Source organism: Parathielavia appendiculata, assembly GCF_033297405.1.
Source record: "Parathielavia appendiculata strain CBS 731.68 unplaced genomic scaffold N657scaffold_62, whole genome shotgun sequence".
Taxonomy (NCBI): Eukaryota; Fungi; Ascomycota; class Sordariomycetes; order Sordariales; family Chaetomiaceae; genus Parathielavia; species Parathielavia appendiculata.
Window position 1 is genome coordinate 24,807 of NW_026944281.1, and position 13,594 is coordinate 38,400.

The 13,594-nt window shown below is 55.8% G+C and overlaps 5 protein-coding genes across 5 annotated transcripts; 4 read left to right on the plus strand and 1 right to left on the minus strand.

Annotated features, from left to right (window-relative positions):
- Positions 1-645: 645 nt before the first annotated feature.
- N657DRAFT_584220 (uncharacterized protein) lies at positions 646-843 on the plus strand (the record flags this gene model as incomplete). Its single annotated transcript, XM_062789733.1, has 1 exon — positions 646-843. A coding segment is annotated over one exon (198 nt), but the record flags the coding sequence as incomplete, so codon positions are not given.
- A 725-nt stretch (positions 844-1,568) lies between these two features.
- Positions 1,569-3,631, plus strand: N657DRAFT_659755 (uncharacterized protein; the record flags this gene model as incomplete). Its single annotated transcript, XM_062795013.1, has 2 exons — positions 1,569-3,379; positions 3,613-3,631. 2 exons carry the CDS (start codon positions 1,569-1,571, stop codon positions 3,629-3,631), a joined length of 1,830 nt encoding a protein of 609 aa, XP_062641882.1.
- Positions 3,632-4,316: 685 nt separating this feature from the next.
- N657DRAFT_651633 (HET-domain-containing protein) lies at positions 4,317-7,246 on the plus strand. The gene has a single exon (XM_062794199.1). It carries the CDS (start codon positions 4,642-4,644, stop codon positions 6,895-6,897), a length of 2,256 nt encoding a protein of 751 aa, XP_062641883.1. The 5' UTR covers positions 4,317-4,641; the 3' UTR covers positions 6,898-7,246.
- A 1,211-nt stretch (positions 7,247-8,457) lies between these two features.
- On the plus strand, positions 8,458-9,517 carry N657DRAFT_584230 (RTA1-domain-containing protein; the record flags this gene model as incomplete). Its single annotated transcript, XM_062789734.1, has 3 exons — positions 8,458-8,673; positions 8,735-9,163; positions 9,239-9,517. The coding sequence occupies 3 exons, from the start codon at positions 8,458-8,460 to the stop codon at positions 9,515-9,517; spliced, it is 924 nt and encodes a 307-aa protein (XP_062641884.1).
- Positions 9,518-9,770: 253 nt separating this feature from the next.
- On the minus strand, positions 9,771-10,930 carry N657DRAFT_638280 (uncharacterized protein; the record flags this gene model as incomplete). Its single annotated transcript, XM_062791579.1, has 5 exons — positions 9,771-9,818; positions 9,946-10,264; positions 10,314-10,506; positions 10,738-10,843; positions 10,901-10,930. The coding sequence occupies 5 exons, from the start codon at positions 10,928-10,930 to the stop codon at positions 9,771-9,773; spliced, it is 696 nt and encodes a 231-aa protein (XP_062641885.1).
- Positions 10,931-13,594: the final 2,664 nt, after the last annotated feature.

The following is a 13,594-nucleotide window of genomic DNA, read 5'->3' on the forward strand; positions in this document are numbered from 1 at the left end:
TGGCAATACTTGATCAAGTGGGAGGGTTTTGATGAACCGACATGGCAACCGGCGACGGATCTGCGCGGCTGCGACGATGCGATCTGGGCGTTCCACGACGCCAATCCCGAAGCGCCGGGACCGCCGTCATGGGTTCCCAGGCGGGGAAGGCGCCAACGTGCTACGGAACAGCTGCGCGCCGTCCATCATCACGATCATCACGGGCGACGACAGTACCGAGGATTCGGAGGATACAGAGGTTGCACCAGGCACTGCGGGGAGCCCAGACGGAGCGGAAAGGGATGATCGGGGATGGAAAATTGGAGCGATTTGGACCTTCCTACGTTCAATTTATTTAACGGATGGATGGATGGAATTTATTTCGCCCGGAGACGCGAAGCCTAAAGGGAGAGGAGCTCGTTTTGCAGATGGGGTAGTGTCACGGGATAGTCCCGTGACAGGGTTAGGGCTACGTTATGTAGGGAGATGGTCTGTGCGTAGCTCTGCCCTGCTGGGTTTTCCCGTAGCTGCGCACAGCCCACAGTTCTGGTTCCTTGCGCAACTATTGCAGTTCAACACCATACCCAAGACTGCCTATCAATCCCGTGATACAAACGTCACGAAGAATCTCCTGCGTGGCAGAGCAAGCTTCTTCACATTCTCAAACGCTACGATCTGGATAAGTACATCCTCACCAACGTTCCTCAACCGGAAGACCCCACGGAGTTGAAGCAATGGCTCGACGACCGCGGCGACGTCGACGATTACCTCCAAGCGGTTGTTGGCGGCCTCAAGGTCTGGCGCTACGTCCAGGGCATGCATGGGTCGGAACGATACGGATCTCGACCAGCAGAAAACCTTTGACAAGCTCACCCAATACTTTGAGCGCGGCTCGGCTGATAGCTTGGCCAACCTGCACAAGGAATTCGCCACCATTCGCCGTGAGGCCTTTGCATCGATGGGGGTTTTCCAGTCATGTGTCAACTGCCTGAAGAGCCGAATTCAAAAATAAGGATCAGCTTTCCAGATTTCTGGTGAGGGCTTGCAACGCGTTGGTTCAACGCAAATCACTGAAGATGCCCTCAAGTCCAACATCTGCACCTTAAACGCAACGTAAATCGGGAGTCGCGTTGCGTTGCGTTGCGTTGTTTCCAGCCTTGGCTTACATGAGGGATTAACCACGTTTTGACAGCGGCGCTTCAGCTGAATTCTAGCGGACGCCAGCAAAACAAGGGACTGGTTCGCTTAATAGGGTTTTTGCTAAAAAGGGTAAAACGTGAGGCTCAGAAAGTCAATAGTTACATAACTGAGTCTCACTGCGGTCTGGATGTCAACCATGTCACTTCACGTTGGTAATTCGTGCTGCAGATTAAGCCGCAGAATAAGGGAGCTGTCACTTCGAGGCAGCCGAGCAGATCACACACCACTCACCGCCAGGCATCTCAGAAACACCCAAGAATTCGCACTCGCCCAATGCCCATCCTCTCTTTGTCCGAAAGAAGTCTGCGTGGTAAAGAAACGCAACCAGCATATATAACCGACTCCTCTTACACCCGGCCTAGCGATCGTTGCCCACAGTCACGGAAACCATGGCCAATACATTCTTTCAATCCACGATCCCCCTATCCCATAATGCAGTCAAGTCGATCATTTTCAGGTCCGCCGAGCTCCTGATGGGCATCTTCATTTACAAGTTTTTCTCCCTCGCCGCGTCCCGGTTCCGCCAGTTCACTTCGTATCTCATATTCAGTGAGGACTGGATCCAGCGATGTTTATTTATGTTTTCTCGAGGCTTCTCCGGCGCCACCCTCGTTGTCCTCATCTTCTCCATCATCAACACGGCGGCGTCGCTGTACGGCACTCTCCTATGGGCATTGGACTCTCCAGGATATATCTACCGGACCTACAACTCGAGTCTCGCTGAGCACGGGTACGAGCTCGATCCCGACGCCTCGTACGTCTTTCAGCTGTCTCTCGACCCAAACACGCTCAACGATACCGACAAGAACCTGCCCAAGATCGTGGGGGGCGAACTCTTCAAGTACGGTTTCAACACGTCGCTGACAGGCGACGTCAAGAGGGGCAAGCCCGAAACCACGGAACCGACGCAGCATAAAGACGTCGGCGCACGCATCTGGCTAGACGGGGAGGGCTTCTCTGTCTCGGCCGACACCTATGCTTCCTGGCCAGGCCCTGCCATGGAAGTCGACGGACAGAAGCTGGAGTTCCCTGATGAATGCATCCGCTTTGACGGGGGTGTGGCCGAATGGAATTGTACCTACCACAACTCCTTTGCGGCGGGTTTTTTCGAGGGCAATCTTGGGAGGCCTGAAGTGCACTTTGATGACGAGTCATCGAACGATTACGACTCGCAGTACGTCCGCCCGAACCGCATCAACAATGTGTGGGCCATCTACGGCAAGGGCGGCGGGACGGCGGTCATGATGCAGGTCTTCACCGTCACCAAAGGCAAGAGGCGACACACGTTCGCCGAGACCGTTTTCCGCGCGACCATGCTGACGAACCCGGGAGTATTGTTCGCCCGAAACGAGGCCAACGACCTGTTGCGGCGCGCAGCCGGACGCAACGCAACCGCCAGGGATAGCCCTCAGCTGGGCCAGATCATCGAGGACATTCTCCGTGCCCAGGACGAGGGAGTGAGCTACAACTTCGGCACCAACTGGGCCGATAGCGAGCAAACTGTCATACAGAACACATGGTCCTATTTCAGGATCCTCAACCCCTCCAACGGGGACGAAATATACTCAATCGTCTACACAAGCTCGACGAACATCACGCTCCTACGCTCTGAGGATATTGAGAACCCCCCAGCCCCGCTGAAGCCATGCGACCGGCCGTTCATGAACGAGGCCTTCGGAGGAAAAGTCACGCAGACGAACTGTGCCGGCGCCACAGTTCTCAAACTAAACACGAGGTTCTACGGCACCGTGGACACAGCCGCCGTCATGGTCATCAGCGGTCTCGGCTACGGCCGGTCCAACATCAGCTCCGAGTCCATGAACCAGCAGCTCATGGAATGGGTGTGGGACAACACGCCGAGGATGATGGACTTGTTGGTGGCGAGGGGCTTTGCCGTCAGCGTCGACCCTTCCCTCGTCGGCGTCGCCATCGAGCAGATGGTTGTGGCCGTGAGCGGTCTGCAGCTGTTTCTGAGCATATTTGCCGGCGTCCTGGCGCTTGCGGCGTGGGCTGCTTTGTCCTACGGCGCCGACGACGGCTGGTCCAAGAGCCTCCTTGCGAACCTCGTGCATACCACGCTGTATCGAGGCACGGCGGAGTCGAAGAGGTCATACATGGGGGTTACTCCGAACGTTGATATGGTGGTCCATGGGGAGGGAAACTTCCTTGTGGTGGGGGAGAGGCCGGTTGTCCTTCATCAGTCCCCCGAGACGCCCGTGACGCCTGTGGTCCCGGTGCATCAGTTCAACGGAGATATGCCCAAGGAGGCCATGGTGTCGGGGGTCACAGTTGGCTGGGTAGCACAGGGGTATCAGTATGCTCCAGTACCTCAATGAGTATATTTGAGATATGTACTACTCCTAGTCGGATTTGATGACATTTGTCCAATTAGAGGGATACGAGCTAATACCTGTAGCTATGTACGTAGCATAGCAAACACGATGAAATCTAAATGACAGTAGACACAGGGATGCATCTTAGATACCTTGAAATGTGAGATACGGAATAACAGTACATGGTACACAGGTGGAATTGGTGTCACGGGTGGGCGCAACTGACCACTGCGTAACACCCTCAAAGAGGGACCGTGGTTCGAACTGTTTAGTCGAACCAGGAGTTGCGCACATGAATTTCACACTGTCACGACCCGTGACAATTGGGGACTTGGTCTAGCTAGCTCCCGCAGGGGACGAGTGATCACTGAACGGCGGCCTTTTCCGGCGCCACGCGGGCGATTGGCCCTGTGTTTCACTCGAGATGTTGCCTGGACACGGTAACACGGGCGCTGGCCCAAAGCTGCGCAGCTGCGCCTCCTTATTAGCCGCTCTAACTTAGTGGGAGCCCAATCACAGGAGGGGGTTATGTAACTAGCATCCTGGCCCTTTAGGCTTAGCCCCTCCGGGCGGAATACATATCCATCCATCCGTGATGTGGAAAAAGGTGGCTGAGTGTGGCGAAAATTTCGGTTGTGTTGAACTAAACTCTCAGTCAACACAGATCCATCACAATGACGAAGTTCCTGACATAACGTCATATCATGGCACACTGTCTCTATATAAGGGGGTAATCCCCCTGGGAAGATTAGAGAGGACAATTTTGTTCCAACAAAAAAAGAGAAAGGGACATTCTGAGGCTCCCTAACCCACTATCTTGATCCTTCATTTGTGTGGTCACTCTGGAATCGTGACTCCAATTCAAGCTTCATTTCATACCTCAATCTGTTCAATACCATTTGGTTGATCTAAGCTTACTCGAGCATGTAACTGTTGGCTGCCCAACAGGGTGCAGCGGGGCTGGATGGTTTGGTTGAACCACTTCCAAACGGCCCAGGGTTTCTGGACGATGGTGGATTTAGAGCGCCGTATGGCACCAGTCAACCACCGAGATCCGTTGAATGCAGCCATAAGGCGGCTTCGTTCCGATACTTGGAACCCGGCATCCTTTCGGAGGGCGCACGCCAAGATGCAGATATGTGCTGGTGGCTGCCTTGCACAAGCAAGTGCTCAGCCCCAAGCCACAAGATCAATAGCGCGGCTCGCGTGGATACCTCGAAAACAGCTCCCGTCAGTTCGTCTGTCCCGACTTAACTCTTGCCCTTACATCAACGCACAGGCCAAGATGGCATCTGCGCTGGCTCTCTACTCCCCTCTCGACAGCGGCCGCGACGACATCCGACTCCTTACTCTGAGCAACGCGCCAACTCCCTCTGAACTCGTGCATTGCTGGCTTGAGAAGGTGTCGCTACAAGATGTCCGTGACGAGTACGCTGCACACCTTGCCTCGGCAAATGTCGTCGACAAGGTGCAGCGCAAAAAGATCCTGCTGTGGGGTAGTCGACACGGTATGCAGGAAGATTCCGATGGGGCCGAAAGATGGGTGCCCCCAGAGGCTGCTCACCGGTTCTCCTGGGGAGATTTTGCTGCCCTCTCCTACGTGTGGGGGTCGCCGAGGGATCGGCGCGACATCGTGCTCAACGGGGAGGTTACGTCGGTGACGAGGAATCTGGAGAGCGCGCTTCGGGAACTCGCGCAACAGGGCCATTTTCGGCAGCGCTACAAGCTCTGGGTCGACGCGGTCTGCATCAACCAGTCCGATGCGAGCGAGCGGGGTTCGCAAGTAAGCAAGATGAGGGAGGTCTATAATGGCTCCTGGTCCGTCGTCGCATGGCTCGGCGAAGGAGACGAGGACGCCGATTTGGCGTTCGATCTGCTCCGTCACTTCTCCACGATGGCCCCTGAACAACAAAAGGAACTCGCCAGTCACCTTTTGAGGAGTCCGACGCTGCGATGGACGAAGGCCTTCTACGGCCTGAACGAGCTGATGAAAAGGCCGTATTGGTTCCGGCTGTGGATTGCTCAGGAGGTCATCCTCGGCGGTTCCGCAGCTGTCCTCCGCTGCGGCAGCAAGCTCGTGGGGTGGCCGACTTTCTGCGCGGGTCTTGATGTGTTGTTCCGACGGGACATGTATATTGCCAAGGACAAGCTGTTGCAGATCGAGGTCAGGAGGCGTCACTCGAGAAAGGACCCAGTCTGGCACACACTAAGCCTGCATCTCGTGCACAAAGATCTCTGGGCGCTGAGCAGGCAGAACGAAAAGGGCAACAGATCGCCGGGGCTCCGGCGGCTTCTCGACATCGCCTGCTCCTCGGATTGCCGGGACAAGCGGGACAAAATTTTCGCACTCCTGGGCATGATGGAGCCTCAGATCGCCCGTGCCTTAGTCCATGACTACTCGATGAAGACTCCACAGATCTTTGAGTCGGTGACGAGGCTCTTCATCACGCATTTCAATAACCTGGAGCCGCTACGGGAGGGGAACCCGTGGGGCAAAACCGGCACCCCGTCGTGGGCGGCGGATTGGACCTGGGACGGCCGGTTCCGGTATTCTCGTGTCGACTCTCCCGTTTGGGGAGCGTGGCAGAAGACGGACGGTCCCGAGCCCGGGCGGGAGCATGTCTACAGCGCTGCCGGCAACCAGGCCCCCCACTTCAGGTTCATGGAAGTCGGTCTACTGGAATGCAGCGGCTTTGTTCTCGACTCCGTCGCGGGGCTCGGAGCTCGAGCAAACGGCTACTTCGATTGGCACAAACGATCGATCAGACAAGCACGGGGGTGGAAGAGCGCCTACGGAGGAAATGTCGAGACGGCGACAGCCATCGCTCAGACTCTGCTCCTTGGTCACGTCTCCGGCAGCCTGCCAGCTGAGTACCGGCACTCGGTAGCGATGCTGCACCTACCCTGCACCTTTGACATTGCTGGACCACAGTTTGCCCAGCGCGGGTGGGCATGGTTGTCGTCCCAGGAGGGCTACTACTTCCGATGGGAATGCTGGCGCGCCGCTAATGACACGCTGAAGGTGGGAGGCTTGCCACTGCACGCCTATTTCGACGACAACATCCCGTCCCGGGCGGATGAGGCGGACTACAACCATGTCTACGGCGCTTTTGACCGTACGTGCAAAGAGAGACGCCTCATGCTCACCGAGCGGGGATTCATCGGCTGGGCCCCCGACAATATGTATGGAAAGTACCAGGACCAGACGCGGATTGGAGACGTGATATGCATTCTCCACGGGCTCTCCGTACCTCTACTTGTGCGGCCGCTAAGGGATAGGTGGCAGGTTGTTGGTGAGGCTTATGTCCAAGGGTTTATGAATGGCGAGGCGCTTGCGCTGCTTGAGTCTGGCGACTGCATGGAGAGAACATTTGTGTTTTGCTAGTCACAGTTGATACCGACCACTGCAGCCACGCGGAAGACTTTGCCGTACATAGCTCGTTCCAACTATGCCATCCCCCCTAATAGTTTCAATAGTTAAGATCACTGGGTACAGCCGGTCTCAAAGGACCTGTGTACCCGGCGCCGTCTTCGCTTCGATGATGTCCTTGATTTTCTTTACTTCCTCTTCGTTCCTGCCGATGATCCTAAGGCGGTTGGTGTTTTTTCTGTCTCTGGTGACGGCAAGGCAACGCCACTAGGGTTGGTCGCCCGGCGCCCGGCGCTCGCATCTCGTTCTCGATGAGCTTGCGAAGAGCCACTGGTGTAGCCTCTCCGGTGTGTTCCTTCGGCACCCGGGTCATATCTACCGTGCAGAATGCTGGCTCTGGCGTCGCCGCCGACTTTGCGGAGGATGCCGGGCTAGGCACGCTGGCAGGAGGTGTACGTCGGGCAAACGTCCGCATATACAGCCGAACCAGAGGGGCTTCTTGAGCCTCGTTCACGGCGTGGGGCTGCAGTCTGGTGTCCTCGAGCTCGTGGCGGGCTTGGTTGCGCTGCTCTTGTTGCACTGAACTGGCTCCTTGGCACACCTGGATTCAGGGGCTGGGCACTGTTGCCCAATGCAGTAAGCGTGGAAGACTCGTCACCCACCCAAAAAGCAGGGTCTGGCGAGGGTCCCAAAGCCCTCGGTTCTTTCAAGCAACACACACAGAGGACACGCGGTTCAGACAGCCAATTCAAGCTTCATCTTGTGCCTCAATTGATGCAGTATCACCTGGTTGTTCTATGCCTATTCGAGCCTGTAACTGTTGCTGTCCAACAGTATTACCGTCCACTTCGTCGATCAATTACAATAGCTTTAATTTCGCCTGCTAGCGTTAGAACGCGTATTTGGGAGCCACGGGGGTGCCTGGTGAAAAAACAGAAATGCCCGGACAGTTGGTAACCCAAAACAGCAAGGTTTGCTACCAGAGGCGACAATGCATCGCCGCGTCATCCCCTGGGCCGCACATAGCCTTGGGCTTGGCTTCCAAAGGCATTTGCCAGCTCTCTACGGTTCGCTGACGCCGCTCCTCGCATTCGTCGTATCTTCAACTCAATAGTTGGCGACCCTACGCCACTTACTGCAGGACACTCTCAAGAAGGGGGCAAGCACGATGCACACACTTGGCACCCGTTGCATTCCACGTGTGGAAAGAGTGGTTGGTGCTTGGTAGAATCGGCGTTAGGTGTTTACCAATCCGCTCAACACCAAGGGCTCGAGATATCTCTCCGGCGTCAACACTCGGGATGGATCCGACAGACAACGAAAACCCTTCAACCACGTTCTCTAATTCAACTGCACCTTCACAATGCTGCAATACGTCGACGTCAGTATATATGTTTTGGTTCTCTGTAGAGCTGGAGGAAGCTGAAAGTATGTAGTATACAGACCTCAGAGTAGAAGTGCCTTACGTTACAGATTTCTCTTGAATCCATTTTCTTTTCACGGTCTCCTGTCTGACTGCTTCGCCTTTCTTCTCTTTCACTAGCCCTAGCCAGCCAGAGCCGATCTCAATAACAGATGGCGGACGAACCGACCTCTCTATGGATGTACAATCCATCCTTCCCGCTCGCCGTCCTCGCCACCGTTATTTACGGCCTCGTCTTCTTCGCCATCTTTTACTTGACCGTCATCAAGCACCGCGCCTGGTTCTTCCTCTGTGTCGTGATTGGCGCCGCCATCGAAGTCGTCGGTTATGGTCTCCGGTGTTACTCCGTCAAGAAGCCGACGTTGGTTGTAGGCATCTACTAGTTAAAAAATTCAACTCGTGAAATCCAACGACTAACAACCCGCACAGGGCCCGATGGCAGCCACGCTCTCTCTCGTCGTGATCGCGCCCGTCTTTGTCGCAGCAGGGAATTACCTCCTCATCGGGCGGTTGATCCGAGCCGTCCTCGACCACTCGAGAACCGGCCATCGTGTCTTTGGTGTGCCTGGTCGGCTGATCACGCGCATCTTTGTCATCCTCGATGTCATCACGTGTCTCATCCAAGGCAACGGGTCCGGTATTGCGAGCTCAGTGGAATGGGTGGGCAAGACGGCGGACGTCGGCATCTACATCCTGCTCGGGGGACTCGGCCTGCAGGCCGTTGCTTTCAGTTTCTTCCTGTGCATCTTCGCACGGTTTCACTACCTTGCTACGAAGAAGGGACTGGCGGATGTGAACGCGCCGGTCGGATGGCAGCGGGTTGTCGTTGCCGTCTATGTATCGTCGTTCTTGATCCTGGTATGTCTTTTTCGCCCGCTCCTGCCGGACTGATTGGCGATACGAGCGAGCTGACGCAGGAGTGAAACACTCCAGATCCGTTGCATCTACCGCGTGGCCGAGTTTGCAGAGGGCACAGAAGGTTACGCCTTCCGGCACGAGTGGCTGTTCTGGATCTTTGAGGCGGTGCCCATGCTCGTCGCCATCGGCGTGTTTTGCGTCATACACCCCAGTGCCTATCTTGGCCGCGACGGGGCGCGAAGCAGGATTCGCGAAAAGGTTCAAGTTGGAGAGCCAGAGGAAGCACCCACCGAGTTGTTTGATACATTACCTCAACGGCCGTCCATGTCTTCGAGGCGACACGAGCATTGGTAGCGGCCTCAGGGATGAGATTGTCAATTCTAAAAGAGAGGGATAATTCAAGACGTAAGGAAGGACAATCAGTTCATGCCCAGCTGCGGTTTATGGCTGACTGAATTCCCTAGAGCGGATTAGCCAGGATTACTGGGGTTGGTGGTTTAGGGGTGTTTTGACGGTTCCATTTGTGTAATGTACGGTGTCTTGCGTGTTGATCGGAGTTCCAGGTTCTTAGTACGAATGTATAAACGAGTAATGCTTCGTGTCGTAGTCAAGTCGCTTTCTTGATGTTGATGAGGGTCGAGCAGTCCTCTTGAAGCTAGAAGTGAGATTTGTTACCAAAGAAAACACCAGACCTTGGAGACGCGGCCGGTGCTGAGAACAATCAAAGAAGGATAGCAAGGTAAGAGTAGGTAGCGGGTAGCCTTCTTATAGGACCTTGTTACAATTTCTGTCGTTGAAGCCAAGCGCTGCCATTCCATCGCGACCGTGATCTTCCCCCGTCCTCTCAGTCTACGTGCGCGAGAAGCAAAGATGGCAAAGCCGTACGACGCCTGCTGGAAGGCGGCGTTTCCCTGCAGCCGTTCCATGACGAGACCGACCTGCATCGCGGTCAGCACCGGGGCGACGAAGACGGTGGCGGTGGTCAACCAAGTGAGGTTGTCGCGGAAGAGGCTGCCGTAGTTGTGTCGGCCGCGGAGATACTGGTTGAAGAGCGGGAGGCTGGTGAAGCGGTGGATGATATTGATGCGGGTAGAGGCGGAGCTCGGCGCGCAGAAAGCAAGGGTGGATAAGATTCGGTTCACGCTCATACATTCGGAGAAGCTCTCTGGCCAGAATCTTCCAGTCTGCCCATTCCAGTGGCCTGTCGTTTTCCATGCAAGGCAAGAGGCGCTTTTCGTTAGCGACGTAGAAGTCGCTCTCCGACGATACGAGACAGGCGTACGTGTAAAGGAAGCCGAGGGGCCACTCTCCGCGGGATTCCCCGGCACGTATCCGCCGGAGGGCTGTGGAAGGCGCAGGTATCCGTGCATTCTAGATTTCTGCGGCAAAAAGCTGGATCGAGAAGGAAGCGTGGGACGGGCTTGAAGAGCTTCCCCTTGTTATCCCAGAGGAGATGCAGATCCATCCGCTCGGTGACGGTAATCTCCCGGCCCATAGATGTCGCATCATGGCCGCTAGGTCCCCGAGAGAAAGCTCCCTCCGCAAGAAGGCTGACATGTCCTCCGCCGGGTTACCGACAGCCCGCCTTCCGGCAGCCTCGTAGTAGGAATAGGTAGCCGGCAATGCATCCGTGCCGGGCTTCTCCTTCTCCTTCGTTTTCGCAATCACCTCGGTTTCAAGCTATGTACATTATCGTCAGGGCTCTGACGCTTGCAGGTCAGGGGGCTGCTAACGCACCCGCCAGAGCGCATGGTCTTGTAGAGCCATGCGGGATGCGGACGGGAGCTAATTGCCGGCCGGCGCGTCCATCGGCCTTTGGTAGCCGGAGGAAACACGTACGCCACTATGCGTACGCTGTTAGCTAAAACTCGCTGGCTGTAACTCCAGCAGACCTTAACCGTATTACCATGTCATACCTCTACCGTTCTGGACGTTTCACGCGGTTGTCTTGCACGACTGGGAGCGTCTCGAGACGCACCGCGTTGATGATCTATGGTCTGGTCGGGCTCAGTTGTGTCCTGTAATGGTTCCCACAGTTCTATCCAACGTAAGGGACGAACAAGGAGATGGACATTTTCTAGTGAATAGGGATCAACGGCTCTTGTCTCCCCTCGCGCTGGAGCACCCTCCTTGACGTTATAACAAATCAGCCGGGTTGAAATCGAACCCGGGCCCTGGGGGCAGAAGCGGATCTTAGACGACATGACCCCCAAACCGGACACAACCCCAAACCGGACACAACCCCAAACCGGACACAACCCCAAACCGGACACGATCGACGTCCACCACGCCTGGGCTTCAACAAGCTCCTGTCCTGCCACAACCATATAAACTATACTAAATCTTGATTTTCTACATCTCCTCAGCCTGCCGAAGACAATCCAGACCATGGATGATCATTTCCTGCGCTTGCTCAACGACTGGCTCTGGGTTATTCTGCTTGCCTCCCTTCCTCCGCTTGGGGGGTCTCTCACTTGCTTCCTGAGCTGCAGTTATATCCTCAACACGCGCAAACGAGTCGTTGGCATTCTCTTTGACTCTAGTTTTCGTGCGTGGTTTCTGAGCTTCTAGATCCCTGCGTGCGGTTTGCAAAGCCTCCCTCAAAGCGGCGATCTCCGCGTTCTTCGTATCCAACACATCTCCAACCTTGGCAACGAGCGCTCTTACGCTGCGTTTGGTTGGCGAGACGTGCTGCCTGGCTAAGTCGACGGCCCTCCGGATATCCTGACCCTGTTGGGGAGTCCGGATAATAGAGTTCTCCGCGTGTGGCTACCGTTATGTAGGCGTAGATGGCTGCTCGGGGGACCTCGTCTCTTCGACTATTGCTTCTGAATCATCTAACGTATCTTATAAGCGAGTGACCCATATAAGCGAATGACCCACCCCCCCCTGGCCACGCGACACCTTTGCACTCAACAGCACATTTTCCCTACCATCCGAGATGCCCACTACTTTAAAAGAAGCCCGGCTAATCTTAGCCCTCGAAGCTCTCGAAAACGATGAGAAACTAAGCGAGCGAGCTGCAGCTAAGATCTATGGGGTCAACCGTAGAACCCTAGCGCGCCGACGCGCCGGCAAGCCTGCACGATGCGATACTACGCCCAACTCGCGCCGGCTTACCGATTTCGAAGAGAATGCTATTGTTCAATACATTACTGAGCTATGTGCGCGAGCTTTCCCACCGAGACTGCGTGGTGTAGAAGATATGGCCAACCAATCCAACTGCTACGCGTACGCGACGCGCCCCCTGTCGGCAAGCTCTGGGCACACAACTTCGTCAAACGCCAGCCAGAGCTCCGAACGCGCTGTTCCGCAAATACGACTACCAGAGAGCTAAGTGCGAGGATCCAAAGGTCATTGGAGAGTGGTTTACACTCGTACAGAACGTCAAGGCCAAGTACGGTATCGTGGATGACGATATCTACAACTTCGACGAGACCGGGTTCATGATGGGCATCATCTTCGCGGGCATGGTGGTCACGACCTCGGATGGCCGTACCAAGCAAAGCTGGCCCAGCCTGGTAACCGCGAATGGGCAACTGTGATCCAAGGAGTCAATGCTCTCGGCTGGGCCATCCCTCCCTTCATCATCTTGGCTGCGCAATACCACCTCGCCAACTGGTACACCGAGTGCAACCTCCCAGCCGACTGGCGCATCGCGACTACCGATAATGGCTGGACTACCAATGCGGTAGGTCTAGATTGGATCAAGCACTTCGACTATCATACAGCACCCCGGGCAAAGGGTAAATACCGGTTGTTAATCCTCAATGGCCACGAGAGCCACCACTCGACCGAGTTTGAGCTCTACTGCCAGCAGAACAACATCATCACGCTCTGTATGCCTCCGCACTCTTCCCACCTCCTTCAGCCACTCGATGTTGGCTGCTTTGGACCGCTGAAGCAGGCGTACGGTCGCCAAATCGAGGAGTTGATGCGCATGCATATCAACCATGTGAGCAAGCTCGAGTTCCTCTGTGTCACGGGCGGGACAGGCTGATAGTCCAATGGCAGTTGTATTCGTGCTAAGCTACAATCTGGGCTCTATTCCGTCAGGTACGGGCAGGCTTGATTGTCAAGACGTAGCTCGAGGAGCTACGAACAGATCTCGCGGCAGCGAGGTGCAGAATCTTCAACCCACAGGGGCCCGTGCTTTCCACATGCCGGGTTCCACCCATGGGTCCTGGCAGGCACGGCGCAATCGCCGTGACAGTATCCCCCCTCTAGGTGCGGAGCTCCGTCGACGCACTCTGCCAAGCTAGGGGCCAGGCTTCTCGGGATACCTGCGGTGGAAGTTACGGACCACCTCTTTTGCGTTCGTCAGGTAGTCTGCAGGCACCTCGGTAGGCTGGTCGTATCCAGTCCACTTGACGGTGTATTTCAGGCGAGGGCGACCTCCCCGGCCGCGGCGGTCCAGGCGGGAGTCCAGGA

Coding starts and splice junctions, on each gene's coding strand:
- N657DRAFT_651633 (XM_062794199.1), top strand. CDS start 4,642: ATGCAGATATGTGCTGGTGGCTGCCTTGCACAAGCAAGTGCTCAGCCC.